The 27,950-nt window shown below is 62.7% G+C and overlaps 1 protein-coding gene across 3 annotated transcripts; it reads left to right on the top strand.

Annotated features, from left to right (window-relative positions):
* Positions 1 to 2: 2 nt before the first annotated feature.
* RTEL1 (regulator of telomere elongation helicase 1) lies at positions 3 to 27,879 on the top strand. Of its 3 annotated transcripts, none has more exons than XM_066384423.1 (35): positions 3 to 169; positions 890 to 1,154; positions 2,014 to 2,209; positions 2,543 to 2,636; positions 3,238 to 3,319; positions 3,539 to 3,599; positions 3,948 to 4,023; positions 5,377 to 5,461; positions 6,085 to 6,150; positions 7,121 to 7,271; positions 14,263 to 14,301; positions 14,573 to 14,651; positions 15,716 to 15,813; positions 16,276 to 16,331; positions 17,506 to 17,577; positions 18,056 to 18,137; positions 20,746 to 20,878; positions 20,987 to 21,100; positions 21,179 to 21,219; positions 21,376 to 21,461; positions 21,601 to 21,678; positions 22,080 to 22,157; positions 22,476 to 22,622; positions 22,692 to 22,807; positions 22,897 to 23,020; positions 23,117 to 23,264; positions 23,372 to 23,541; positions 23,967 to 24,062; positions 25,314 to 25,515; positions 25,738 to 25,878; positions 26,299 to 26,421; positions 26,843 to 27,049; positions 27,147 to 27,308; positions 27,408 to 27,533; positions 27,754 to 27,879. In XM_066384423.1, the coding sequence occupies exons 2-35, from the start codon at positions 1,053 to 1,055 to the stop codon at positions 27,759 to 27,761; spliced, it is 3,639 nt and encodes a 1,212-aa protein (XP_066240520.1). In that variant the 5' UTR covers positions 3 to 169; positions 890 to 1,052; the 3' UTR covers positions 27,762 to 27,879. The 3 variants fall into 3 exon arrangements, with proteins under 3 accessions (XP_066240520.1, XP_066240522.1, XP_066240521.1); XM_066384425.1 differs by having other exon boundaries at positions 3 to 137; positions 26,846 to 27,049; XM_066384424.1 differs by having other exon boundaries at positions 3 to 137; positions 1,047 to 1,154.
* Positions 27,880 to 27,950: the final 71 nt, after the last annotated feature.

Below are 27,950 nucleotides of genomic sequence, written 5' to 3' on the forward strand. Positions count from 1 at the left end.
CGTCAGGTGATGATTACGCGCCTCAGCCCGCGAAGTCCGAACCGGCCGACGGCGGAGGATACACTCTTGGTGCCTCGTCCGAACTGGGGTGAATTCCTGTGACCTCCGAAGTCGTGGAAGGCTCCCCGCAGAGACAAGTGGGTGGAGAGTGACGGAGATCCTGCAGTTGGTACTTTTACCCATGCGGCGGCTTCCGAAACTACAACTCCCGGCAGGCCTCGCGCCGCACTCGGGCCCACGCTTAGACTATTTGGCCGCGCTGCATTCTGGGATCGGTAGTGTTTCCGCGCTCGTGGGCTCTGGGCTCCGCTCTCTACGGAACCGGTGTTTTGGCTGTGGCTCCCTAGTGGCCCGGTCGTGCTGAAGAAGGCTGGCCGTTCATGGCTTGTTAGTCCCGATGTTCAGGAGAGTCTGAGGCCTAGAGAAGTTGAGTGACTTGCTGAGGGGCCACACGGATTGGCCTCCCAGATGAGAGCAGGCACAGGCTATACACCTGGTTGCCCACCGGGGAGAGATGGGGTGTAGCTCCCGGTCAGGGGAGCAGAGGGTTGGGAGTCAGGGGCAGGAGGTTCATACCACTCCAGGCTGCGGTAGGACGCCGCTGCTGGAATCTGGCCTCTCAAGCTCTGGTGGAAGGAAGTGAATTATTATTACACGTGGAGAGTGTGGGATTGTGTCCCACTTGGGCTCCTCTAGTCTCTGTGGAGAGGATGGAGTGTGTGGGGCCGAAGAACAAGGCGGGGACGGATGCTGGGTTCTTCACCTCCCAGCTCCTTGTGATAGGATGTCACAGGCTTGCTTTGGGACCTTGTCCACGGGAGGGGCTGTCTGAGACGACTGGCCCCCCAGAGAGGCTGGCTACAGTCTTGTCCCCATCTCTGTGCCACAGGGCTTCCCTGGAGAACCGGGTCATGTCCCCGTGCCACGGGCTGGGGTCCCTTACCTGACCTGGAGTGGCTGAGACCCTGAGATGTTCAGAGGGGATTTCGTCTCAGGGACCCAGACTACCTGCATTTCAGCCAAGCTCTGTGCCCTCCTGAGAGCAGGTCGCTATGCCCAAGATAACCCTCAACGGTGTGACCGTGGACTTCCCTTTCCACCCATACAAATGCCAGGAGGAGTACATGACCAAGGTTCTCGAGTGTCTGCAGCAGGTAAAGCTTGTACCTGGGGGATGGGTCAACACACTCCACCTTCCTATTCAGTGTAGGACCGCTTCCTCCGGATGAGAGGCACCCTTCTGGACGTGGGGTTCGGTCATAAGTAGGGCCAGCATTCTAGGTGGGGTGAGAGAGAGAGAAACAACGGACAGAAGAAAAGATAATCCAGGTGGTGAGGAGTGCTGTGTGAAGGAAAGACCTAATAATAGGCTTGGGAGCACTCAGAGGGGCTGTCGGCATTTGAGCTGAGGCCAAATGACAAGGAGCAGCCAGCCACTTGAGGATCTGGAGGACATGTTTCCACATAGAGGGACAGCCAGTGTCCAGCCCTCATTCTGGAAGGTCTTGAAACCTTGGGGTTGTGCAGGAAGGTAGCAGGGGTCCAGGTTGCTTTCTGCTGGGTTTCTTAGCACACTCTCTCGTTCCCTGCTCCTGTGCCCAGCCCCCGAGGGCTGACTGCCCCTGGGCTCCAGGCTGCTGCTGTGGACAGACTCGGAGGCGAGCAGCCTGGCACAGCTTTGCCCTCCTGACTCCTGGTGCCTGCTCAGGTTCCCACCTGAGAGCTATGCAGGCCGTCAGTGTGAAAACCTGGACCCGGAATCGCAGAACAAGCCCCTATTTTGAGACTTGGCACCTCATTAGTCAACTTTACTATTTCTATTAGGCTGGAAAATACTCTGCTAATTGTTTGAGAAGAAAGGCTGAATTAGCCCACGGTTTTGGTTTGAGAGTGGAAGTCATTCTACGGAACTATCCACCGTCCCTCGGGCCTGTAGCGCCTGGTGGGTGGGCGTGGGGCTTGTCAAAGCTGGGCCGTGTGGCCTGCCCGCCTCACCCCTGCTTTCCCTTTCAGAAAGTGAACGGCGTCCTGGAGAGCCCCACAGGCACGGGGAAGACCCTCTGTCTGCTCTGCAGCACGCTGGCCTGGCGAGAGCACCTGCGTGATGCCATCTCCGCCCGCAAGATTGCTGAGAGAGCCCAAGGGGAGCTCTTCCGTGACCTTCCCTTGTCCTCCTGGGGGAACGCTGCTTCAGAGGGGGATGCCACAGGTCAGCCCCTGCCCTGGCCCCCCACAGGGACGCAGGGGGAGAGGAAGGGGTGAAGGGATGGAGCCAGCGGGCAAGGCCCTCGAGCAGGGTGAGTAGGCGGTTTTGTAGCTGCCACGTCACTTCTTGCCACCCTGACTGCAAACCTAGGGTCAGAGCCTTACAGCGGAATCGGGACGCTGCAGATGCCTACGTAACCCGTTGTTGGTGCAAATGTTGGGTGTCTGACGCTCAGCTGTCCGAAGGACTGCTTTAGCCGAGTGCCCCTGGGTCAGCAGCCCACGAGAATGCTGGCTCGGGAGCCATGCCCGGTTTTGCTTCCTTGTGCCTTGGCAGCTTGCTACGCAGACATCCCAAAGATCATTTATGCCTCCAGGACCCACTCACAGCTCACGCAGGTCATCGGCGAGCTTCGGAACACGTCCTACCGGTGGGTCAGGCAGTGTCCCCTCCGCCTCAGGGTCACGGGGGGCTGGCCTCAGCACAGGGGTCAACAGCATTGTGCCCGGACCACAGCCTCAGGACACACTGTGCTCTGTGCATGGCCAGGCTGTCTCCAGCGCCCACGGCTTGTGAGAGAGCAGCTTCCAGATGATGTGTTGACCTTGGTTCACACCTTGAGCTCCTTGCAGGCGCTGTGGTGTCAGCTGTGTTGTGGGTCAGCACAGTCGCACCCCAGGTCGAGCAGGCAGAGCTGCAGGAGTCTTAGGGTCCCCCAGCCTCCCTGTGAGACAATAGGTCAATATAGATGCTCTCGAGTCTCTTCCCCTCTGCCTGGTCCCTGCCTGGGTTCTTGCTCACCCTGGGGCAGGCCTTGGAGAAAGCCCCTCCCAAGCCTGGGAATACCCTGCCGTGGCCACTCCCTCACGAGCCAAGTGTCCCCGGTGCTCCCTGAGTGTCCCCACATGGCCCGTGTTGTCAGCTGCGCTGTGGCGACTGCCCCCCGGTTCTTGGGCCCTCTGTGGCGACTGCCCCCCGGTTCTTGGGCCCTCTGTGGCGACTGCCCCCCGTTCTTGGGCCCTCTGTTCCAGGCCGCGGGTGTGTGTGTTGGGCTCCCGGGAGCAGCTGTGCATCCACCCCGAGGTGAAGAAGCAGGAGACTAACCACATGCAGGTGGGCCCTGCCCCCCCCATCCTCTGTGGTTCTGCTGGGTGGTGCTGTGGGCTTCCAGAGCCCCCGGCTGTGCCCTGGGGTGAGTGGGGGACAGCGGGTGAGGAGCTGGCTGGAGGCTAGGGCAGGGCAGCGTGGTCAGCGGTGGACCCACTGGCCGGCCCAGTGCTCTGTTTTCTTGCCATCACACTAAGTGGGACTACATGTCCTTTCTCTGTCCAGATCCACCTGTGCCGCAAGAAGGTGGCGAGTCGCTCCTGCTATTTCTACAACAACGTGGAAGGTGAGAGGGGCCTGTGGAGCCGCTCCTGCCATTCGTGAGCGTGCAGCGGCTGGGAGCTGAGTGCGCGTGGCCTGGGGGCCGGGCTCGGGGCCTCATGGCCTGATGGCTCCTGCCCCTTGGGACTCAGCCGGGAGGGCAGGTGCTCAGCACTGTCTCCTAACTGGGGGCCTGCACTGGGTCACGTGCAGAGACGCTCCCACGTGGGCCTGAGTCTGCCGTCTTGGGAAGGCTCTCGGGGTGGCTGCCCCTTTGCCCGGTTTGTGGAAGCCATTCTATCCTAGGCGTCCCCTGGAGTACTGGGGCTCAGAGGGTCGGAGGGTGTATGCTCACTCCTGCCTGTATCCGCAGAGAAGAGCCTGGAGCAGGACCTGGCCACCCCCATTCTGGACATTGAGGACCTGGTCAAGAGTGGGAACAAGCACAAGTAAGTCCCTCTCTCAAGGCCACATCGATGTGTCCTCCGGGCCGATACCGCCTGCAACATGTGGACCCACACTTTCTTTCCTTCTCTGTTTTCTTTATTATTATTATTATTTTTTTTTGTATTTTTCTGAAGTTGGAAACGGGGAGGCAGACAGACTCCCGCATGCGCCCGACCAGGATCCACCCGGCACGCCCACCAGGGGGCGATGCTCTGCCCATCCGGGCGTCGCTCTGTTGCGACCAGAGCCACTCTAGTGCCTGGGGCAGAGGCCACAGAGCCATCCCCAGCGCCCGGGCCAACTTTGCTCCAATGGAGCCTCAGCTGCGGGAGGGGAAGAGAGAGCCAGAGAGGAAGGAGAGGGGGAGGGGTGGAGAAGCAGATGGGCGCTTCTCCTGTGTGCCCTGGCCAGGAATCAAACCCGGGACTCCTGCATGCCAGGCCGACGCTCTACCACTGAGCCAACCGGCCAGGGCTGTTTTCTTTCTTTAACCATGAAACTAACAGTTGTTGGTACGACACATGGGAGCAGTTCTGAGGACTGCAGAATAAGAGGTGGAACTTGCCCCTCCCTGTGCTCTGCCCATCTCCTGGTGACCGCTGTGGGTGTGGGCCCGCCCGCCAGGCCCCTGTGGTCTGGCTCTGAGGGACCAGCAGGTACGGTGCTGACCCTCCTGCCTCAGGGCTCAGCTGGCTCTCGTGCTGGCCTCACTGACATTTGCCGGCGGCTCTTGGAGCATCCGGGCCCGAGTTGTGATGAGACAGGACTGTTTGTTTTTCATCACCCCACTGATCTGCACAGAACAGAGTCGGGGTTTCTCGTTTTTGTTGGTTTTTAAATAAGTGATGTGACCCTGGCCCGTTGGCTCAGCGATAGAGCGATGGCCCGGTGTGTGGAAGTCCTGGGTTCGATTCCCAGTCAGGGCACATAGGAGAAGCGCCCATCTGCTTCTCCACCCCTCCCAATTCTCTCTCTCCCTTCCTCTCTCCTCCTGCAGCCATGGCTCAAATGGTTCAAGCAAAGTTGCCCCCAGGCCCCGAGGATGGCTCCATGGCTTCGCTTTAGGTGCTAAAATAGCTCAGTTCCCAAGCAACAGAAGAGTGGCCTCAGATGGGCAGAGCATCGCCCCCTAGTGGGCTTGCCGGGTAGATCCCAGTCGGGCGCACGCTGGAGTCTGTCTGCCGCCTTCTGAGGGTTGAGCATGCGTCCCCTAACCCATGCAGTGTTCATGAGAGGACACAGCGTCCAGCCCTGCCTCGGCCGTGGCCCAGGATTGCTGTTGTGCGTCCTGGAAACGGGCCCCTTCCTGGGCCTCCTGCGTGGCTCACGTCTTCTCTGTGCCCCTGTGCTCCCAGGCTGTGCCCGTACTACCTTTCCCGGAACCTGAAGCAACAGGCCGACATCATCTTCATGCCGTACAACTACCTGCTGGACGCCAAGGTGAGGCCTCCGCGGCTTCCTGGCCCCGGGTGTCCCTGGGCTCACGAGGGGCCTTCGGGGGGAGAAGCACCAACGCCTTGTTCCGGTCAGTTGTGCGTTCAGTGGTTGCTTTCTGTACGTGCCCTGACCAGCGAGGGAACCCGCAGGTTTGGGGGGGTGCCTGGCCAGGCTGGGCCCTCCTGCTTCCATGCCGGGGCGTGATGCTCCCCATGCCCAGCGGCTCGTGCTCTGTGTCATGAAAGCACCGTGGATGTCCTCTGTCCGGGGTCCTCGGCCTCGACTGGGTCCCGGGGATCATGTTGACAGAGCACCCAGCTCTCTGGGTGCTGGGAGGCGTCTCCCCAAGTGTGTCCGGCTGCAGGTGCTTCTCTGGTCCGCCTCCACATGGGGGCATCGTGTGCCGTGGTGAGGGGTCACATCCTGCTCTCTCAAATGTGTGTCACCAGGATGGACACCTGATGTCCAGCTCAGTGGTGGGTGGGCAGTGCCCAGCCTTTCCCTGTGTCTCTGGCAGTGTGGGACTCAGGGCTCAGGGGGTGGTGCCCGCCTGGCCTGCAGGAGCCCCTTGAGGGGCGGTGGCTGCCCCACTGGCTCCAGCCCTGCACCCCTCCCCCTCGCTGTAGAGCCGCCGGGCACACAACATCGACCTGAAGGGGACAGTGGTGATCTTCGACGAGGCTCACAATGTGGTGAGTGCCCGGCATCCGTCCCGACCCCCTCCCTCCAGCCTGCTTCCCTGCGAACAGCAGTGCAGACCCTTCTGCCCCGGCCCCTGTGGCCCCGCTCTGTGAAGAAGCCAGCTGGGTTAGGTATTGCCCCCCCCCCCCGTCCCTGCACATCCTGCCCCCCCCCCTCCCCGGGCTCTGTGATTCCAGGCATGGCCGACCTCCACCGGGCCCGGGAGGGAGGCCAGCGGGGCAGCCCTGTCTGTTCTGCAAGGGTGTGGCATCCTGAGTTGGTGATGGCAGCCCCCAGCCCCACTTGGTTCCAGGCACCTGCTGCCATGAGGGATGATGGGCCCAGGGGGCCAGCTCTGACTCAGACAGTAGCCAGAAATTGAGACACTTTTTTTCTGTATTTTTTCAAAGTTAGAAGCAGAGAGGCAGTCAGACAGACTCCCGCATGTGCCCGACCGGGATCCACCCAGCTCGCTCACCAGGGGGCGATGTTCTGCCCATCTGGGGCGTCGCTCTGTTGCAACCAGAGCCATTCTAGCGCCTGAGGCAGAGGCTACAGAGCCATCCTCAGCGCCAGGGCCAACTTTGCTCCAATGGAGCCTCGGCTGCGGGAGGGGAAGAGAGAGACAGAGGAAGAAGAGGGGGAGGGGTGGAGAAGCAGATGGGCGCCTCTCCTGTGTGCCCTGGCCGGGAATCAAACCTGGGACTCCTGCACGCCAGGCTGACGCTGTACCGCTGAGCCAACTGGCCAGGGCCCAGAAATCAAGACTTTTAACGAGAAAAGTTCCAGTTATGAAGTGTTGGTTGTTGAAGTAAAATAGTTTTCAAACACTGGTCTGGGCCAGGCTTGTGACCCGGCCTCAGAGCCTGTGGGGTAGGGCGGGGCCCTCTGCTCCCAGAGCCCCGCCTCCCAGAGCCTCGCCTCCCAGAGCCCCCCAGTCCTGGCCTCTGTCCCCCTCATGCCATGTGCTGGGGCTCTCAGGAGAAGATGTGTGAGGAGTCGGCGTCCTTTGACTTGACCCCCCACGATGTGGCCTCTGGACTGGACGTCATCGACCAGGTTTTGGAGGAGCAGACCAAGGCAGCGCAGCAGGGCGAGCTCCGGCTGGAGTTCAACACAGACTCCAGCTCAGGTGAGCTCACAGGCAGGGCACCGAGGACGGGCAAGGCGGTCTTGGGTCCTAGGGGCCACCTGCCCTGGGCCTTGGACGTCGGCATGTGGGGACATAAGCTTCTTCAAGAGACCTCTCAGGGCCTCGCTGAGGGCTGGTTCCGCCTGGCCATTCCGGCACTTTCTGAAGACCTTCCCACCCTCTCCCGACCTGTGTGCTTTCCCTGTGCTGCGTGGAAATGGAAGCAGGTGTGTCAGCGTGGGGACGTTGTGGTCCCGTGGGCACGGCTGGCCTGTGTGCCCGTGCCGGGTCGCTCCGTGGGCCGCGTGCAGCGGGTGCAGGGGTCTGAGGACGCAGGTTGAGTTGCTCCGTGGGCCGCGTGCAGCGTGGGTGCAGGGGTCTGAGGACGCAGGTTGAGTTGCTCCGTGGGCCGCGTGCAGCGGGGTGCAGGGGTCTGAGGACGCAGGTTGAGTGGCGCCTGCTTTTCTGGAGAACGTAGGCAGGAGGCTCTGGGGCATGTGCGTGTCTTCAACCTTGTTGTTTTTAAAATGTGTTTTGTTTCTGAAGTCGTGGGTCCTTTTAGGGCTTTTCCTCGCCAAAGCCCAGGCACCGTGTCGTCTCTGTGGGGGGTTTTCTGGGTCGGGTTTGTGCAGGACACCGTGTTCCTTCCCAGGCGGGTCCCAGAGCAGTTGGTTCTGGACGTGCTCCTGTGTCTGGACTTTGGGTTCTTCCGGGACACGCTGTCTCCACCTGAGCCCAAAACTTCCCTCCCCAGTTCTTCCTTTTACTTCTTTTTCTTTTATTCATTTTTTTTTTTCAGAGAAAGAAACATACAGGGACAGACAGACAGGAAAGGAGAGAGATGAGAAACATCAACTCGTCATTGCAGCTCCTTAGTTATTGATTGTTTCTCATATGTGCCCTGATTGGGGGGGGGGCTCCAGCCGAACCAGTGACCCCTTGCTCAAGCCAGCGACCTTTGGGCTCAAGCCAGCAACTATGGGGCCATGTCCATGATCCCGTGCTCAAGCCGGCGACCTTGGGTTTCAAACCTGGGCCTTCAGCATTTCAAGTCAACGCTCTATGCACTGCGCCACCACCTGGTCAGGCTTTCTTTCTTTTAAAAAAAAATTTTTTTATTGTTTTTTTTTTTTTTTAGAGAGAGAGGAAGGGACAGGGACGGAGAGAAAGAGACGAGGATTTGTTGTTCCACTGAGTCACACCGTCATTGGTTGAGTGTCTTATGCGCCGTGACCAAGGGTTGAACCCGCAAGTCTGGCTCCCAACAGCTGAGCCGCCCAGCCGGGCCAGGCTCCTTTCTCTCTGACCGGGTGTAACTGCATGTGAGTCCCAGGAGCGCGGCAGGGCCAGGCTCCTTTCTCTCTGACCGGGTGTAACTGCATGTGAGTCCCAGGAGTGCAGCAGGGCCAGGCTCCTTTCTCTCTGACCGGGTGTAACTGCATGTGAGTCCCAGGAGTGCAGCAGGGCCAGGCTCCTTTCTCTCTGACCGGGTGTAACTGCATGTGAGTCCCAGGAGCGCGGCAGGGCCAGGCTTCCTTCTCTCTGACCGGGTGTAACTGCATGTGAGTCCCAGGAGCGCAGCCGGGCCAGGCTCCTTTCTCTCTGACCGGGTGTAACTGCATGTGAGTCCCAGGAGCGCGGCAGGGCCAGGCTCCTTTCTCTCTGACCGGGTGTAACTGCATGTGAGTCCCAGGAGTGCGGCAGGACCAGGCTCCTTTCTCTCTGACCGGGTGTAACTGCATGTGAGTCCCAGGAGTGCAGCAGGGCCAGGCTCCTTTCTCTCTGACCGGGTGTAACTGCATGTGAGTCCCAGGAGTGCAGCAGGGCCAGGCTCCTTTCTCTCTGACCGGGTGTAACTGCATGTGAGTCCCAGGAGCGCGGCAGGGCCAGGCTCCTTTCTCTCTGACCGGGTGTAACTGCATGTGAGTCCCAGGAGTGCGGCAGGGCCAGGCTCCTTTCTCTCTGACCGGGTGTAACTGCATGTGAGTCCCAGGAGTGCGGCAGGGCCAGGCTTCCTTCTCTCTGACCGGGTGTAACTGCATGTGAGTCCCAGGAGTGCAGCAGGGCCAGGCTCCTTTCTCTCTGACCGTGTGTAACTGCATGTGAGTCCCAGGAGCGCGGCAGGGCCAGGCTCCTTTCTCTCTGACCGGGTGTAACTGCATGTGAGTCCCAGGAGTGCGGCAGGGCCAGGCTCCTTTCTCTCTGACCGGGTATAACTGCATGTGAGTCCCAGGAGCGCGGCAGGGCCAGGCTCCTTTCTCTCTGACCGGGTGTAACTGCATGTGAGTCCCAGGAGCCCAGCCGGGCCAGGCTCCTTTCTCTCTGACCGGGTGTAACTGCATGTGAGTCCCAGGAGTGCGGCAGGGCCAGGCTTCCTTCTCTCTGACCGGGTGTAACTGCATGTGAGTCCCAGGAGTGCAGCAGGGCCAGGCTCCTTTCTCTCTGACCGGGTGTAACTGCATGTGAGTCCCAGGAGCGCGGCAGGGCCAGGCTCCTTTCTCTCTGACCGGGTGTAACTGCATGTGAGTCCCAGGAGCGCGGCAGGGCCAGGCTCCTTTCTCTCTGACCGGGTGTAACTGCATGTGAGTCCCAGGAGCGCGGCAGGGCCAGGCTTCCTTCTCTCTGACCGGGTGTAACTGCATGTGAGTCCCAGGAGTGCAGCAGGGCCAGGCTCCTTTCTCTCTGACCGGGTGTAACTGCATGTGAGTCCCAGGAGCGCGGCAGGACGCGTGGACGTCTGTGCACACGTGCGGTTTCTCGGGCGCCGGCCGTGTCCCGTGTTGAGCCTGCGCTCCTGCCAGAGCAGCTCTTCGCTGTCCGAGGTCCGTCACTTGATTCTGAGTGTTTGCAAACCTGACTTCATGTTGTTTCGTGTCTTATATCTTGTTCTGAAATGTCCACTTTTGGTTTTATAAAAATTTTTTTGTTTGTTTTGTTCTGTTTTTTAATATTTTTCTGAAGTCAGAAGCAGGGAGACAGAGGGACAGACTCCTGCATGCACCCGACCGGGATCCACCTGGCACGCCCACCAGGGGGCGATGCTCTGCCCATCTGGGGCGTCGCTCTGTCGCGACCAGAGCCACTCTGGCGCCTGGGGCAGAGGCCAAGGAGCCATCCCCAGCGCCCAGGCAAGCTTTGCTCCAATGGAGCCTCGGCTGCGGGAGGGGAAGAGAGAGACAGAGAGGAAGGAGAGGGGGAGGGGTGGAGAAGCAGATGGGCGCTTCTCCTGTGTGCCCTGGCCGGGAATCGAACTCTGGACTTCCACATGCTGAGCTGATGCTCTACCACTGAGCCAACTGGCCAGGGCCTGTTTTTATATATATATATATATATATATTTTTTTTTTCTACGACAGAGTGAGTCAGAGAGAGGGATAGACAGGGACAGACAGGAACGGAGGAAGACGAGAAGCACCAATCATCAGTTTTTCATTGTGCATTGCAACACCCTAGCCGTTCATCGACCGCTCCCCCACACGCGCCCTGACCGCGGGCCCCCAAGCAGACCGAGCAACCCCCTGCTGGAGCCAGCGACCTTGGGCTCAAGCTGGTGGGCCTTTGCTCACACCAGATGAGCCCACGCTCAAGCTGGCGACCTCGGAGTCTCGAACCTGGGTCCTCCGCATCCCAGTCCGACGCCCCATCCACCGCGCCACCGCCTGGTCAGACTGTTTTTATATTTTTAAAAGCATTTTTTTGCATTGATTTGGGAGGAAGGGAGAGAGAGAAAGAGAGAGGTATGAACTCATCTCACTTAATTTAATTGTGCACTCATTGATTGCGGCTCCTCTGTGTCCTGACCGGGGATCGAACCTGCAACCTTGGTGTGCCAAGATGAGGCTCTATGTTCTGAGCCACCCGGCCAGGGCCGGTTTGATAATAACTTTTATTTTGATCTCATGTCCAGCCTTCACGCAGACTCCCCCTTGCTCAGGCTTGCCCCCACTCGATGAGCCTGCCCTCCAGGTGGGCTGGTGCAGGGTGGGTGGGTCCCCCTCCTCTGCTGCCTCAGGTGTGGTTCCTGAGGCCTCAGTGCTGTGACCCCCTTGGGAAACCAGCATGGACCCTGCAGTCTTGTCCAGCCGAAAGACCGCATTAGAATGTTTCGACTGTCCTTGTAGCTCAAAGCACAACGGGGTAAAACGCATGTGGGTCGGGAGCTGAGCTGCTGCCTCAGGCCTCCACCGGGACATCAGTTATTAATTAGGCTGAATGCCCTGTGGTTTGGGTTTGTCTGCCGTGTAACCTCGTCATCGGACGCGGGGGTGCGTGTTGGGCGGGGTTCTTACGTGACGTGTCCTCAGCACACCGGGTCGCCGTGACGGTGACAGGAACTCGACCCCTGGGCTACACGGTGGCTGCTGGGTTTCCGCTGTGAAGGTGCTGGGTTTCCATCTGTAGTTCTTAAGTGGCATGTGGCCTCCGTGGACGGCTCTCCCTGAATGAACGATTGCTGTCCTGTGTGCCAAGTCCCGAGTCTTCTCACCACCGCATGCCTCCCGTGTCTCGGATGGACTTCTCCCGGGTGGACGGTCTGCTCGCTTACACGCACATGTGGCCCTCGCCGCTCACAGGCCCCGTGCTACACGCGTGCACACACCGCGCCTCCGCCACTGGCCCCGTGAGCCCCCGCCCTCCCTGCTTCCCCTCTGCCTGCCCGTATCTGTAACTCCTTTCTTTGATGGTGAGAAAACCGGCTTCCGCCTTCCCGCCTGTTTGATCCTCCCCCTAAATGAACGTCTGTTCCCTGGTTCAAAGCACAGTGCTCGGAAATTTCTCAGGTTATTTCCTCCCACTTCACACTGTGGCAACATTGTTCCATTTACGTCATTTGTTTCCATTTATGCTTCATTTTTTTAATTATTATTACTTTTCTTTTCTTTTTTTTTTTTTTGGAGCACCAAACATTCCCGTGGTCCCAGCAGTTAGCACACTCCAGAGGAGTGTCTTTCAGCCTGTGGTTATTTACAGGTGTATGTACTTTCTCTCTCTGTTCTTTTCTGCACTTTGTACACGCTTGCTGGCACTCGGCTGTGTTTGCTCCCTCGCTGGGCGGACGTCCTGCTGGACTCCCTGCTGCAGACCATCCCTGTCTGTCCAACTGTTTTCGTGGCATTTCTGCTGTTTCCCGTATTTTGCAATTACAAACAGTGCCGCAATGAGTAAACTGAGTGTGTATGTACTGGTGTCTTGTTTGAGGTATTTCTTCAGCGTGAGTTCTCGGAAGCCGGGCTGGCCGAGCGGGCGAGCCGTCTGTTAATCGTGCTGGCGCCGGTCTGCACTCCCGCCAGCAGGGGCCCAAGCGTCTGTCGCAGCTGCCTCGCAGCCCAGTGTGACGGTGCCGGCCACTTGAACGGGTGGGAGACGGATCCTCTGTGTAACTCATTTGCAGTGAATTTTCTCTTAGCATCTCTGTGTCATTTTCTCAGAGGAGTGAAAGGGAGCATCTTTTTAGTTGCTTGAGGGCCTTTTATTTTTTGGGGGGAATAATCGTCCCAAGGGTTGTAAGGGTGATTTCCCTGGTTTTCCCTGAATGTCCCCGTTCTGTCTGAGGAAAGCATGTGGCACTGTTGTCACCTCTCGTCGCCTGCTCTCACCGGAGACTGTTTCTCAGACTTGCCTTGTTTTTGACAACCTTGGTCGCTGTGTGGAGGAGGGCTGGTTAGGTGTGCTGGAGAGTGTCTCTCAGTTGGGACGTGTTGGACGCTTCTCTGAAAGGTTTACGGGGAAGAAGAGCACAGATGCAAAGCGCCCTTCTCCTCACTTCCTGTCCGTGTCCGTGCTCTCAGCCGGGACTCGCGACCGTCGGTTTGGGCCTCAGTTGCTGGCTGAGGGGGTCAGTTTCCTCACGAGTCCCCCCTTTTGTCCGTGGCTCTGGGGGAGGTGGGCGGGCGTGCAGCCCACGGAGCAGGGGTCTTCGCCAAGGTGTCCGTCTGCAGGGCAGCTACAGGTAGTGGTTTCACTGAAAAGCCCCTGGCGTGGGAGAAACCTTTGCGAATCCCACATCTGGTAACAGATCTGTGCCTGCAGTGCGCTAGGAGCTCTTAGCACTCGGTGGAAAAACAGCCCCGTTAGTAACAGGCAGAAGACGTCACCAGACGCTTCTTCAGAGAGGCTGTACTGAGGCCAGTGTGGACACATTGCTCGTCACTGAGGAGGGGCAGCTTCACCCGCGGTGGGCGCTGTGATGACCGCGGTGGGCCAGTGACACGTGGCGAGCAGGCGGGACGTCGGGCCTTTCGTGTGTCCCTGGTGGGGACATGAGGTGGTGCGGCCACTGGACCCCATCCGGAGGCCACGGCCGGGGTTCTCCAGCTCTGGTTCTGGCTTGCTGTCACTTGCGCCCATTGCTGGGCTCGGGGGCGGGCCAGGGGCGCACCGTGGTTGGTCTTGCTCTGATGGTACGGTCGTCCCTTCATTCTCGCCGTACAGGGTGGGATGTGCGGACCCCACTGTCTGACTGATTAGTAAGATGCTCTCTGCATCACTTGCTGTGTGCTGATACCATTCTTGTGCGTAAGGTGGGACAAATGATTGACTTTTTTCTTCCCCTTTATTTTCCCAATTTTCAAATTCGGAAGTTAGAGTTGTTCCCAACGTATTGTTGGGCCCCTGTCGCCGGGAAGGGCCCACGGTCACTGCGGGACCGTGTGTGTCATCACTGATGACAGCTGCAGGGCTTTGTGGGTCTCATCATTTTTGAACCCAAGTGGCCCCCGTAGTTGTTGATGGGGTCACAACGCCCCACTCAAACCCCTACACTTCCTGCGCCAGTGTGGAATGGGCCTCGCCTCCCGGAAGCCCTGGGTGCTCTCAGTGGGGGCATGAGGACACTGGTTGTGCAGACTGGTTGTTGGGCCAGGCGAGGCACCCTGAGCTCGGACCACTGCTTTCGTTCTGGTCGGGCTGCGTGGGCAGAGCCCCTGTGTCCATGGGCGCCCTCCGCACGGCTGTGATGACGCAGACTCGTGCACGGGCTGCTTTCTCCCCAGGGCTGAACATGGAGCTGGAGGACATCGCAAAGCTGAAGAGTAAGTGCCCCCCACAGCCCTGCCCCTGACCACCCTGCTGCCACCTCACCCGCCCTCCCGCCGCCGCTGGGGCCGCCCCTGACCACCCTGCTGCCACCTCACCCGCCCTCCCTCCCGCCGCCGCTGGGGCTGCCCCTGACCACCCTGCTGCCACCTCGCCCGCCCTCCCGCCGCCGCTGGGGCCGCCCCTGACCACCCTGCTGCCACCTCGCCCGCCCTCCTGCCCTCCTGCTGCCGCTGGGGCCGCCCCTGACCACCCTGTGCCCCGCAGTGATCCTGCTCCGCCTCGAGGGGGCCATTGACGCTGTCGAGCTGCCGGGCGACGACAGTGGAGTCACCAAGCCGGGGAGGTGAGGGGCCCGGAGCTGGAGACCGTCGCGGGCGGGGCTCTGTCCCAGCCGCACTCTCTGCCTGCCCGGCCGCCGAGTGGCTATTGCTGGCGTCACACACCCAGCGAGGTCCCTCTCAGTCCTGGGGCCAGGAAGGGCCACCGACTCCCCCTGGTCTCCTGCCCTGGGTCCCCCTCCTCTGCTGCTCAGACGCCTGCCCGGGTCATGTTCTGTTGGGATGAAAAGTAGGGTCACCCCAGCCACCTCCTTAGGCCTCACAGGCCTCTAGTCTTCTCGGCAGGCGGGACAGTGGCTCGTACCCAGGCAGGTGCCGGGCCGTGGCCTGGGCTGGTCGTAGCTCTGCTCAGTACACAGCTGACGGCTGTGCCGGGGCCCAGGCCTGGGTGGTCGTAGCTCTGCTCAGTACACAGCTGACGGCTGTGCCGGGGCCCAGGCCTGGGTGGTCGTAGCTCTCCTCAGTACACAGCTGACGGCTGTGCCGGGGCCCAGGCCTGGGTGGTCGTAGCTCTCCTCAGTACACAGGGACGGCTGTGCCGGGGCCCAGGCCTGGGTGGTCGTAGCTCTCCTCAGTACACAGCTGACACCGGGGCCCAGGCCTGGGTGGTCGTAGCTCTCCTCAGTACACAGCTGACGGCTGTGCCGGGGCCCAGGCCTGGGTGGTCGTAGCTCTCCTCAGTACACAGCTGACACCAGGGCCCAGGCCTGGGTGGTCAAGGGTCGGGTTTTTCCCGAATGTTCTGGAGCAGCCTGTGCTCAGACCCTCACGGATGTAGCCAGCTCTCCGGCCTGCCCTGCCCCACACCTGGTGTACCCCTCCTGTCTCTCCAAACCTGCCCAGAGCCACGCCTCAGAGAGGCCCTGCTGACCACCTCCCCACCCCCTACCCTGCTGACCACCTCCTCACCCCCTGCCCTGGGGCCCGAGCCTTCTGTCCTCCCTGCTGGGGCCCCTGAGGACGTAGAGGCCTGTCACCCCAGGTGCCTCCCCTGGACGGCTCAGAGCTCGTTTCTGGAGAGCCCTGGCCGTCAGGTGCCAGAGTACAGCCTGGGTCCTCTCTGCCGCAGTTACATCTTCGAGCTCTTTGCTGAAGCCCAGATCACGTTCCAAACCAAGAGCTGCATCCTGGATTCCCTGGATCGGATCATCCAGCACCTGGCAGGACGTGAGTCCCCCACCCTGTGCCCTGCGCCTGCCTGGGACTCCCCGTGGGGCAGCACTCAGGGTCGTGCCCGGCAGCCTGCCCCGAGCGGGAGTGTGGCCGGGGCGTGCAGGCTCCAGTGCCCTTCGACTGTGGTGCTTTGGTCCCGCGTAGCCTGTCCCCAGTCACCCTCTTACAGAAGAGCAGGGGCCTCGGTGGGTCACGGAGCTGGGGGCCCCGCCAGCCTCAGTTCCCTCCTGGGCTCGGGTGCTGGGGCAGCCGGCCTTCCTAGCTCTCATCCTCAGGGGCCACAGAGGCCTCTCTGCGGCGGTGGCTCTGGCGGGTTTGGAGACAGGAGGGAGGACACCTGTCCCCTGGCGTCCCCATGCTGGTGCGGGGGGTGTGGCGGGGCTGAGCACGTGTCCAGGCAGCTTGTGCTCTCGAGGCCCGAGGCCCGGTGGGTGGTCAGTGCCGCTGCTCCCACAGGCGCGGGGCTGTTCACCAACACAGCGGGACTGCAGAAGCTCATGGACATCATCCAGGTAGGATCGCCCTGCGAGGGGGACGCGGTGGGTGCTTCCTGCTCCTGCTGCGCTGGTCACTCAGGGCCTCAGTGTCCACACCACGTGTGTGGGCGCAGCAGCCCTCGGGCGCCTTCCCTGGCCCTGGACACTCACTGCCGGCCTCGGGCGCCTTCCCTGGCCCTGGACACTCACTGCCGGCCTCGGGGCAGGACGCTCCTCAAGTTCCTCAGACAGCTTCTCGGAGGACAGTCGAGGCACAGGGCCACCAGGGGAGGGGACTGTGTCTGGGCCGCAGGGCTGGCCACCCCAGGGAGGTGTTCCGTTGTGTGTGGTGAGTGTCCAGGCAGCACCTAGGTGCCCGGGTGGGACCCGTGAGACTGGAGAATTCAGAGTCTGTGGACGTGGCCCCTAAGTCTCCGGCCAGGCCAGCTTCCCCCTGAGCTCTGGGAGCTGCTCTGTGGTGGAGCAGCCACCGGGGGTCGGCGAGCCCTTCCCTGCAGACCCAGTGGGATGTCAGACCTCAGGGCCACAGGCACAGCCCCTCCTGCCCCCAGCATGCCGTCCCCTGTCTGGCTGAGACACTTTTCAGCCTGAGGGACGAGCCAGGCCCACTGTCCCTGTCGGGTGCCCGTCCAGCCAGCTGCGGAGGGCCAGCTGGGGGGCTTCAAGTGCTCTGCCTCCTGGGCCTTTCTGAAGAGGCCCCTCGGTGGTGTTGGTCCCTGGCATCCAAAGCACAGGAGCCCTGCCGTCCTGGTGGACCAGCCCAACAGGTGCTGGTGGTCCCTGGTGCTGCGGGGCCAGGTGCCACTGCCCGGCCCAACCACAGGCCACTGGGTGTCGGGCAGGGGGGCGCCCCTGAGCCCTGTGGGCCATGCTGTGTGCAGGCTGGACTGATGCCATCCTGGGCTGCAGGGGGTCGTGTGAGGGGGGGGGGAAGAGGGGCAGACAGCAGTAGCAGGCGCTACGGGCAGGTCTGCTGGACCTGGAAGCTGGCGTGATGTTTGTCTCCACGTGGGGGGCTCCCTAAGGGGAGGGGACAGGCAGCTGTGACCTCCTGCCCTTGGCCTGGAGTCCCCAGCCAGGGATGCTGTTGGCTGGAAGGCAGGGCAGGCAGGCTCGTCCTGTGTGTAGGCTCCTGCAGGGGGAGCTTCACCTCTGCTGTCTGAGGACCTCGCCCTCATCTGCCTTCCAGACTGTGTTCAGTGCAGACCCTGCCGAGGACGGTCCCACCTCGGGGAGGCCTGGGCCCTTCCAGTGCTACAAGGTGGGGGCCGCCTCCCAGAGGGGGGCTGTGGGCAGGGCTCTCAGTCCTACAGGGTGGGGGCCGCCTCCCAGAGGGGGGCTGTGGGCAGGGCTCTCAGTCCTACAAGGTGGGGGCCGCCTCCCAGAGGGGGGCTGTGGGCAGGGCTCTCAGTCCTACAGGGTGGGGGCTGTGGGCAGGGCTCTCAGTCCTACAAGGTGGGGGCCGCCTCCCAGAGGGGGGCTGTGGGCAGGGCTCTCAGTCCTACAAAGTGGGGGCCACTTCCCAGAGGGGGGCTGTGGGCAGGGCTCTCAGTCCTACAGGGTGGGGGCCGCCTCCCAGAGGGGGGCTGTGGGCAGGGCTCTCAGTCCTACGAGGTGGGGGCCGCCTCCCAGAGGGGGGCTGTGGGCAGGGCTCTCAGTCCTACGAGGTGGGGGCCGCCTCCCAGAGGGGGGGCTGAAGGTCGGGTTGGTGTCTCAGGACCTGTCTATTCCACCTCCAGGTGCACGTCCACCCTGACACTGGTCACCGGAGGACAGCTCAGCGCTCAGATGCCTGGAGCACCACAGCGGCCAGAAGGCAAGGTCTGGCACCTCGGGGGGCCGGGCATGCTCCCCTGCTCAACCGCAGGGAGGTGCCGCATCTAAGCCAAACTTGGGAGTCCAGCCATCATTAGGTGACTCCCTCCTTGCTCTCTCAAAGAGCTGTCAGGTCTAGAAAGGCCTCGGAGAAGGCCCAGTGGCATTGCCCGGTCACTGGGCAGGTGTCCACCAAGCTAGGGCACAGCCGGTTCTCCCGTACCACCAGGGACATTTCTGAGAAGGGTTGTCACAGACCCCCTGACCGTGCCCAGGGCTTTCACGCCGTCCAGCCAGGTGGACAGACATGAGGTAGGCCCAGGTGGAGGCCACTCTGTAGAGTCTGCTGGCCAGTATTGCTCAGGTCTCCCTGCTGCTGGCCCTGTTGACCTGACTCCTGCTCTGCGCTCAGGCCTGTCCCTGAGTCCTGTCCTTGTCACATCCGCTTCCCCTGCTGCCCTGTGTCCAGGACCTGGGGCCACTGGGTCTGTGCTCATCCAGGAAGTGTCCTGGCCACAGGCCCTTGGGACTTGGCGTTTTCGGTGGGGTTTGTAGCCCAGCAGGTCCAGGGCGATGGTCCTGTGGTCAGGGTCACTCCTCAGTGCTGCTGGTAGCCCCCAGGGCCCGCCTGTGCTCTGGCCCTGGTCTCTGCATGCCCAGACACCCCTCCCACACTCCCTCTCTGACATTCTGTCTGTGAGCCGCCCCGTCACCGATCTACTCGCCTGTGGTCCCATGGGAGAAGGGTTGGGAGCGTGGGCGAGGCCACGGTGGGTCCCGTTCACCCTTATACAGCATCCACCTACTCTCCCCGTGGGGCTGGGCCTTAGTGCTGGCCGGCTCCACAGGTGCTGAGGGTGCGTGGGGCACAGCCTTCCCTGTGACCCTGTACCTCTAAGGGCATGTGAATTCTGAGAAGTGGCCACTCCCTGGGGTGGGTGTTTATAGGAAATTAGATCATCCTCCAGGCTCACTGAAAAGCTGGGGTGCGTTGGGCCTGCAGAGGAGATACCCTGAGGCCGAGGCTGGGGTCCCTGGGGCCCCCATATTCCTCACCCTGCCTCTGCTGTTGCAGGTGCCGATGTAAAAAACATCCAAACCTGTAGAGAATTTTTATGAGTGTATTCAAGCCAAACTGACAACAATTGCTGGGAAGCCAGATCTCGAAGAATTGTGGGAATGCTAGAGAGAATGGCCACTGTACAGCCTGCTTTCTACATTAGAGTCAGAGAGGAGACAGGAGGGCCCCGTGCAACCCGTGGGTGGGGGTGACGGGGAGGGAGAGAGCAGCGTGGGTCAGGAGCAGAAGGGAGAGGCCCCGGCCGTCACTGGGTGGGTGCAGGACGGTGGCGTCCACAGCACATGCCGAGGGTATGTGGACGAGATAACATGTGGGGCTGACTCAGGCTGACCCGGGAGATTTCACCTCTGATACCTCGAAGGTATGTCATCCTACGTGCAGAAAGACAGCAGGTCCGCAGGCAGGCTCAGGTAAGGTCAACATTGACCTTTGTTGAGGAAGCCGCAGGCCTAGGGTGCTGACCACCCAGCACATCCCGCTTTTAGTTAGGAATGGGTGTGTTCAGACCGCCCTGTGTGGTTCTGTTCGGTTCTGGGGCTGTAGGGCCTCCACACGGGCATCTCCTGATTAGGAAGGTGTGTGTTCAGACCGCCCTGTGTGGTTCCGTTCGGTGGTTCTGTTCGGTTCTGGGGCTGTAGGGCCTCCACACGGGCATCTCCTGATTAGGAAGGTGTGTGTTCAGACCGCCCTGTGTGGTTCCGTTCGGTGGTTCTGTTCGGTTCTGGGGCTGTAGGGCCTCCACGCAGGCATCTCCTGAGCTGGTTCCGTGTAGTATGTGGCCCTTTGTCATCCACACAGGACTGGGCTGGCCCAGGACAGTGGGGCTGCTCTGCCCTGTCCCCCAGGTCACTGGGCAGATCCCGTCCTGAAAGTGGGAAAGGCTTCTCTGTCCCCAGAAAGGGCCGTTCTTCCTGGAAATGCTCGTGCTGACCTATGGCCTGATGTTGACTTTGGCCTCCCAGCGGAAGTCATCACAGGAACCCTTTCATTTCCTGAGCTCTGGGCTGGGGAGCAAGTGGGAGGAGGTGTGTCTGCCGGGGGTGGGGGGTGGAGTGTTCCCGTCTCCTTCCCGGGGGGGGGGGCCAGGCCCTGAGGAGCTGCCACCCCCACTTGCTGGGACTTGTGGATGATGATGTCATTGCTGCTTCCTGCCTCCCAGAACCTGGGCTGGCCTCCAACCTCCTCGCCGTTCCAGCCCCGAGGTCACCTGGAGGCCTGGGCTGTGGGGGGCTGGGCCCTGCTTCCTCCCTGGGGTGCCAGTGGCCTTTGCCTGCTCTGGAGCCTCAGGTCATCGGTCGTCTCTGGATGTCTGGGGTTGGGGTCGGCTGGCTTCTCTGGTCTGCTTCCTGCCCCCCAGACCGCCAGGGAGGGCCCATTCCCACCTTCAGCTCCGCTCAGGGTCAGGCAGGCCCCCTGAGGTCAGACCCGCACAGGGCGGTGGGGCCCAGCAGCTGCCCATGGCAGAGACTCCTGGGTGGCGGTCAGGGGCTTCCCTGTTGGGTGACTGTGACCCAGCCTCACCCTTGCCCCCAGGGAAGGTGCTCAGTTACTGGTGCTTCAGCCCGGGCTACAGCATGAGGGAGCTGGTCCGCCAGGGCGTCCGCACGCTCATCCTCACCAGCGGCACGCTGGCTCCTGTGTCCTCCTTCACCCTGGAGATGCAGATGTAAGTCTTCCCCATGCCTGGGGGGGGTTCCCAGGGCCACAACCCCCTGGGCAGAGGGCCGCCTGTGTGTTGGGTCCAGAACTTCATGGGGGACGCCCCTGCCTGCAGCCCCTTCCCCGTCTGCTTGGAGAACCCGCACGTCATCGACAAGCACCAGATCTGGGTGGGGATCGTCCCCAAAGGCCCTGATGGAGCCCAGCTGAGCTCGGCCTTTGACAAACGGTAGGGGGCTGGCTGGAGAGGAGGCGGGTGGGGGTCAGCGCTGGGGCCTGAGTGACCGCAGCCTCCTGCTTCGTGCAGGTTCTCTGAAGAGTGTTTGTCCTCCCTTGGGAAGGCGCTAGGTGAGTTCCAGGGACTCCCGGGCCTGGTCCCATCCCGGCCCCACGCCACCTGTGGTGTCTGGGAACCCCTCCCCAGCCCTGCACCCTTCCCTGCCTTCTCTGCGTGGGGGCTTCTCTGCAAGCCCCTCCTGCTGACCATGGCCGGTGCATTTCCAGGCAACATCGCCCGCGTGGTCCCCCACGGGCTCCTGGTCTTCTTCCCGTCCTACCCCGTCCTGGAGAAAAGCCTGGAGTTCTGGCAGGTGTGTCGCCCTCTGCGTGTCCTGGGGGTGGGGGGTGGGGTGGGAGGGGACCCCAGACAGCCAGGGTGGCAGTGGGGCAGCAGGCGGCCCACCAGGTCCCGTGAGCCTCATGTGTCTCCGTCTGCATCTCCTCCCACAGGCCCATGACTTTGCCAGGAAGCTGGAGGCCCTGAAGCCTCTGTTTGTGGAGCCCAGGAGCAAGGGCGGCTTCTCAGAGGTCCGAGCTCTGGGGCTCCCCTGCCCCATGGCCGCCCCGGGCTGGCGGCCACCCTACCAGGGCTCTGGCCAGCTCCAGGCAGCACGTGGCCAGGGTCCTGCCGGGCCTGGCACGTTGCCTTTCAGAAATCCTGGGTGTGGGATGGTGGCGGCAGACGCTGGGGAAGCAGGGCTCCCCCACCCCCACCCGCGCGGCCCCTGTGTTTCCTGGGAACCACTGAGCAGGCCCTGGGTGTTGCGTACAAGTCGGCCTGGGAGCCCGGGCCATGAAGAAGCTTCTAGAATGTCATCCCAGCCTCCTGGTTGGGACAGTCCTTCATCTCGGGATGAGGCGTGGGGTCTTGTTGATGGAGGTGGAAGGGGCCTGTGTCCTGGCTCCAGACGACGAACCTCTCCTTCCAGGTGATGGGTGCTTACTACGCAAGCATCACCTCCCCAGGGTCCCGTGGCGCTGCCTTCCTGGCCGTGTGCCGGGGGAAGGTGAGGCGTGAGGATCGGGTCCCCGCTCACTGCCTGTTCTCCCTGCCCACAGAGCATGCAGCATGGACGTGGGTGGGACAGGCCTGGCCCTTCCCCTGGGCCCCACGTCCTGCAAACACGAGGCAGGAGGGCAGCCCTCCCGACCGGGCTGAGCCAGCCATGGTGGGCAGGGGTGATGCGTGGTCGTGGGGCTCCAGGGTTGGAGGTCTTCCCCCTGGCTGCCCATACCTGGGAGCATGTGGCCGTGAGGGTGTTGGGGACCCTGGGGAAGGTCGAGGCTGGTGTGGGGCTGCTGAGGGGAGACTGCACTGCCCCCAGGCCAGCGAGGGACTGGACTTTGCGGATGTGAATGGCCGAGGGGTGGTTGTCACAGGCCTCCCGTACCCCCCACGCAAGGACCCCCGGGTCATCCTCAAGATGCAGTTTCTAGATGAGATGAAGGGCCAGTGCAGGGCCTCCGGGCAGGTGAGGTGCCACAGGGTAGGTGGGCACAGGGGTGGACCCGGAGCCCTCGTGACCAGCCGCCCTCCCCAGTTCCTCTCTGGGCAGGACTGGTACCGGCAGCAGGCATCCAGGGCTGTGAACCAGGCCATCGGGCGGGTCATCCGGCATCGCCACGACTACGGGGTCATCTTCCTCTGTGACCACAGGTGTGGTCCCCTCACCTGCATGAGGCCCCTGCCTGGGCCGGGGGGCCGGGGGGCGGGCGGGACTCGGGGCTGACGGCCCCTCTCGCCAGGTTCGCTGGTGCGGACGCCAGAGCGCAGCTGCCGTCCTGGGTGCGTCCCCACGTCAGGGTCTACGAGCACTTCGGCCACGTCATTCGAGATGTCGCCCAGTTTTTCCGGGTTGCCCAGAAAACAGTGAGTCCTGACGCTCGGCTGGCTGTGCCCTCTCATTCCCACCCCCACCCCACCCAGGGAGGAGCTGGGTGGACACCACTGCCCGTGATTGTCCAGATGCCCCTGCCAGCTCCCCTGCCTGCTGCCCCGCGCCCGGACGAGGGAAAAGCTGCCGGCACGGTGGCCGGGTCGCTCCAGCCCCTGTCCAGCAAGAAGGCCAGGAGTCTGGACGTGCACGTCCCCAGCCTGAGGCGGAGGCCCACAGGTGTGTGTGGCCGGTGACGTGACCGGCTGGGCCTGGCTGCGGCCGGGGCGCCTGGCCCCCTCCCTGCCCTCTCCCAGGGTGAGCCCCAAGCTCATGCTCTCCCGTAGGACTGCCAGCCTCCGGGGACGAGGGGGACACTGAGGGCAGCTTGTGTGTAGAGTACCATCGGGAGCCGGCTCACACGCAGCACAGGCCCGTGGGGCTGCTGGCCGCCCTGGAGCACAGTGAGCAGCTGGCCAGAGAGCCAGGGGACCAGGCCGTGGCCAGGGAGGAGGAGGTGCGTGGACAGAGGCCACAGCGGTGGACACAGGCCCCAGGCCTGGCCTGTCTCTTCCCAGGAACCTCCATACTCACCCCATACATCCCCTTGGTGGGCAGGCAGTTGGGGGTCTTAGCATATGCCCAACCCCCTGGCCAGTGCCCCCACCACACCTCTGTGGGTTCTTTACACGGTCCACTCAGGGTCCAGATCTGCTGCGCCCTTGCTGGGAGCCTGCTTGGCCAGGACCTGGCGCCTGCCCGGTAGCTTTTGGCCAGAAGCCCCTAACTCCCAGTCTGACCTGCAAACCCCTGTGTCCTGCGGCGCTGTCCCCTCTGTTCCCTTCCCTTCGGCCAGTCAGCTCCTGCAGGACCGTGCCCGCCCAGCCACAAGGGAGGGGGCCCTGAGGGCGCAGGTCAGGACCACGGCTGTGTCTCCCGCAGACCCGGGGCCGCTCCAGCACCGCCCTCCCGGGCAGGAAGAGGTCTGCGGAGGGGCACAGAGGAGGAAGGAGGAAGATCAGACTGGTCAGCTGCCAGGTGGGAGTGTGGTGGGAGCCACAGGCATGGCTGCTCCTGGTGGTCTTGCCCCACGGTCACCCAGCGGACTGTGAGGTGTGAGCAGCCAGGCCGGTCATTCTGGCTCCGTGTTCCCTGGGGCGTGGGGGGGCATCGGCCTCAGGCGGGCGCAAGAGCTGAGGGGTGCGGCCCCAAGGCCACGACCCCCACCTCTGTTTAGCCTGGAATGTCTCCCTCGAGCTCCAGACGTTGCTGTGTCTTCCAGACAGTTCCTGCCCCTGGGCCTCTTGCCGTCTCAGTAGTTGTTGACGTGTGGGGGCCCAGCCTACATAGGTCCCAAGTCTCTTTTTCATTTTAATCTTCTACTGTGGAAGCATGACACCCCCTAAAGTATGTGAGAACAGCACCGCCTGGCACCAGCCCACGGCCTCTCCTGTCTGGTGGCAGTGCCCCCACGCGGAGTCCTGCAGACCTGTGGTCAGAGTTGGGCCTTCAGACCCGGGGGCTGGGCTCCTTCCACAGAAGCCTTGCCCCCTCCCCCTGCCCCCAAGCAGGCAGCGGTCAGGCCCCGGCCCCAGAGGCTGGATGGGGGTGGGTCTGCAGCTGGGCCAGCTCCCCTGGGCAGTGCTGGGTTCTGGTCTAAGGTCAGCACTGATGTGCCCACACACGGGAGCATCTGTGTTCCCCGCTCCACAGGAAAGCCGTGGAGAGCAGCCTGCGGACAGCTGAGCCTCTGGAAAGCCCCGTGTGTCTGTCCATCTGCCTGGTTTCTGGGAAGAGCCAGGCAGTGCCAGGGGGCTGACACTGTCGGGAAGTAGGCTGGGTGCCAGGGGCCTGTGCCCCTCAGGGCCGAGCTGGATGGGACCAGAAAGCCTGGATCCCTCCTGTCTGGTTTCCACGCTTGCCCGTCCAGGGCCCAGTGTCAGGGCCTGGGAGTGCACAGCAGAAATGGAGTGTGGCACACTTTCAGTCCCTGGTTTTTGAGGAGTGACCCTAGCTGTGAGCTGCTGTCTTCTAGGCCAGGGGTGCCCTCTTAGCTGAGTGACCCCTGCAGCTGCATCCAGCCATGGGCGGAGCTCGGTGGGGGCAGAGAGGGTGGTGGGAGGCAGCCCAGGAAATCAACTCGACCTGTGCTGCTCCCTGGGAGTGTGGCCCTCCCTGCAGGCCCCTCCTGGCTGCCTTCCCTGGGACGCCCGCCTGCCTGCCTGCCCGCCACACCTCGCGGTGACGGAGGGTCTGTGCCTCTAACGGAACCCCTGGCCCTGTGTCCAGCAGGAGGGGCCAGCAGCAGGTGCGCAGGCGGACAGGGCCAAACTGTTCATGGTGTCCGTGAAGCAGGCGCTAAGCCAGGCCAGCTTTGACTCCTTCACCAGGGCCCTACAGGAGTACAAGGCCTCGGACGACTTCCAGGCCCTGGTAGACCGTCTCAGTCCCCTCTTCGCCCAAGATCCCAAGAAGCACAGCCTGCTGCAAGGTCCCTTGGGGTGGGGCCCCAGCCGTGGGTGGGGCCCCAGAGGACACCGGGTGGGCCACCAGGGCCCAGGGTGTGTCTGTTCCCCAGCAGAGGTGCATGTGGGTGGCCCGCAGTTGCAGGGCCCGCAGCCTGGCGTGGTGGCTGCAGCGTGTGCACCTGCCCGCAGCCTGGCGTGGTGGCTGCAGCGTGTGCACTGCGTGCTCAGGCAGCCCCTCCCAACAGGCTTCTACCAGTTTGTGCGGCCCCACCACAAGCAGCGATTTGAGGAGCTGTGCCTGCAGCTCACAGGCCGAGGCTGCGGCCACCTGCCTGAGCACAGCCTTCTACACAGGCAGGGGGCCCAGCCAGCCCTGGACCCCAGCGGTGAGCAGGGCTTTACCCAGGCAGAACCTTCCAGCTCAGACCCTGATGGAGGCAGCACCCAGGGTCCTTGGGTGGCTCCTAGCTTGGCCCAGCCTCGCTGTTTCTACAAGGGTGGGGGCTGATGGGCCGCTGCGAGGTGGCACCACATGGGGGAGGTGTGGCCCCCAGAGCACATACAGCTCAGCCATACACACCGGGGAGCTCTGCTGTCCCTGTTCATGCACAGCCGTCATGGGGGGAGGCTTTGGAAGACCCCCACCACTCCGAGGAGACTTTACAGCAGTCACCCCTCCCTCTCCTGGGTGCCTCACACCCACCCTGCAAGCACTTAACTGTCCGCAGAGGGTGGTGCACCCGGCCTTCTCCCTGGGGTGCACTCAGGACCCTTGGGGTGACTCTGCTGTCTCCATGCTCCTTCAGGAAGGAGGGAGCCTGACCCCAAGATAACCCTGTCCCAGGGTGCAGCCAGGCACATGAACCCTGGAGAGCACCTGAACCAGGGCCAGCCTCCCCTGGTCTCTAGGGCTGGGCCACCACCCGAAGGTACCTGCGCCCTGAACAGGTTCTGAGCAGAGCCAGGAGCAGAGCTGAAGACTCGGGAGGGGAGGGGTGTCCTGGGCGGAGGGGCTGCTCTGGTGCTGTGCCCCCCGGGAGGGGAGGGGTGTCCTGGGCGGAGGGGCTGCTCTGGTGCTGGACCTGGGAGGGGAGGGGTGTCCTGGGCGGAGGGGCTGCCCTGGTGCTGTGCCCCCCGGGAGGGGAGGGGTGTCCTGGGCGGAGGGGCTGCTCTGGTGCTGTGCCCCCCGGGAGGGGAGGGGTGTCCTGGGCGGAGGGGCTGCTCTGGTGCTGTGCCCCCCGGGAGGGGAGGGGTGTCCTGGGCGGAGGGGCTGCCCTGGTGCTGTGCCCGGGAGGGAGGCAGTGTGGAGTTGCCCCTCAGCCCCCAGCGTGGTCTGTGTTCCCTGCCCAGTAGGAGGTGCCCCTGGAGCGGAGCAGCGGGTCCCACCCGCCGCGCGCGCCTTCCTGGCGGACGTGCGCAGGGCCCTGGGGTCTGTGGGCTGCAGCCAGCTCCTGGCAGCACTGACCACCTACAAGCGGGATGATGACTTTGAGAAGGTGGTGGCTGTCGTGGCAGCACTGACCACCTCGAGGCCTGAGGACTTGCCCCTGCTGCAGAGCAAGTTGCCCAGAAGGGGACTTGGCAGGCTGGGGGGAGGGGCTGGGCCTGAGAGGCTCTCTTACAAGACCCGTCACGTGAGCACCGCTTCCCACAGGGTTCGGCATGTTTGTGCGCCCGCACCACAAGCAGCGCTTCCGGCAGACGTGTGCAGACCTGACTGGCTGGCCCACCCCGGGCACAGGCACCGAACCACCAGGGCCCGGAGAGGGGAGCGCTGAGGTGCCTCCTGACCCTGCCTCCAGGGCTCCCCAGCCAGGTAGGGTGACCTGCCTAGTGTCACCCCAGACTCCACTCAGCCCTGGCAGGTGTGGGCAGCAGAGCTGTGCCAGGCGCCCCCTTACTCCTCTGTGTCCAGGCCCCTCCACGGAGAGACCAGGGAGGACCCAGAGCAAGATCTCCTCCTTCCTCAGAGAGCAGCCCGCCCGGGGTGCAGAGGACCCCAGCCAGCCCCTCAGTGCCCCCCAAGGACAGTCTGAGTGCGGTAGGTCTCCTAGGAGGGGCAGCAGGCCCAGTGTGCCCAGCTGCAGGGCAGTGGAAGCTGTCCATTCTCACTGTCCCTCCTGCCTCTTCAGTCGATGCCAGGACTTCTGGCAACAGCACCTCCGGGTCTTGGGGATCGGGCTGCTGGGCACCCCCCCCCCCAGGGAGCAGGGTGGTCAGTGGTCTGGCAGGCATGTCCAGTGCCCTCTGTGTCTTCACAGGCCCCTAGAACGATGTGCTGGACATGCAACGCCCCAGCTGGAAGCAGCACGGTGTGCAGGTCTTCTGGAGACACCCGGGCACTGCAGGGCCCAGACCTGAGGCCATTACTCCCTTGTCTGCCGGCTAGGGATGGACACGGCCAAGCACCAGCAACCCTTGGCCAAGAGCCCAGCCATTAGGGAGGCCCGTCCATTGC

Source organism: Saccopteryx leptura, chromosome 5 (genome assembly GCF_036850995.1).
Source record: "Saccopteryx leptura isolate mSacLep1 chromosome 5, mSacLep1_pri_phased_curated, whole genome shotgun sequence".
In the NCBI taxonomy this organism is placed as follows: Eukaryota; Metazoa; Chordata; class Mammalia; order Chiroptera; family Emballonuridae; genus Saccopteryx; species Saccopteryx leptura.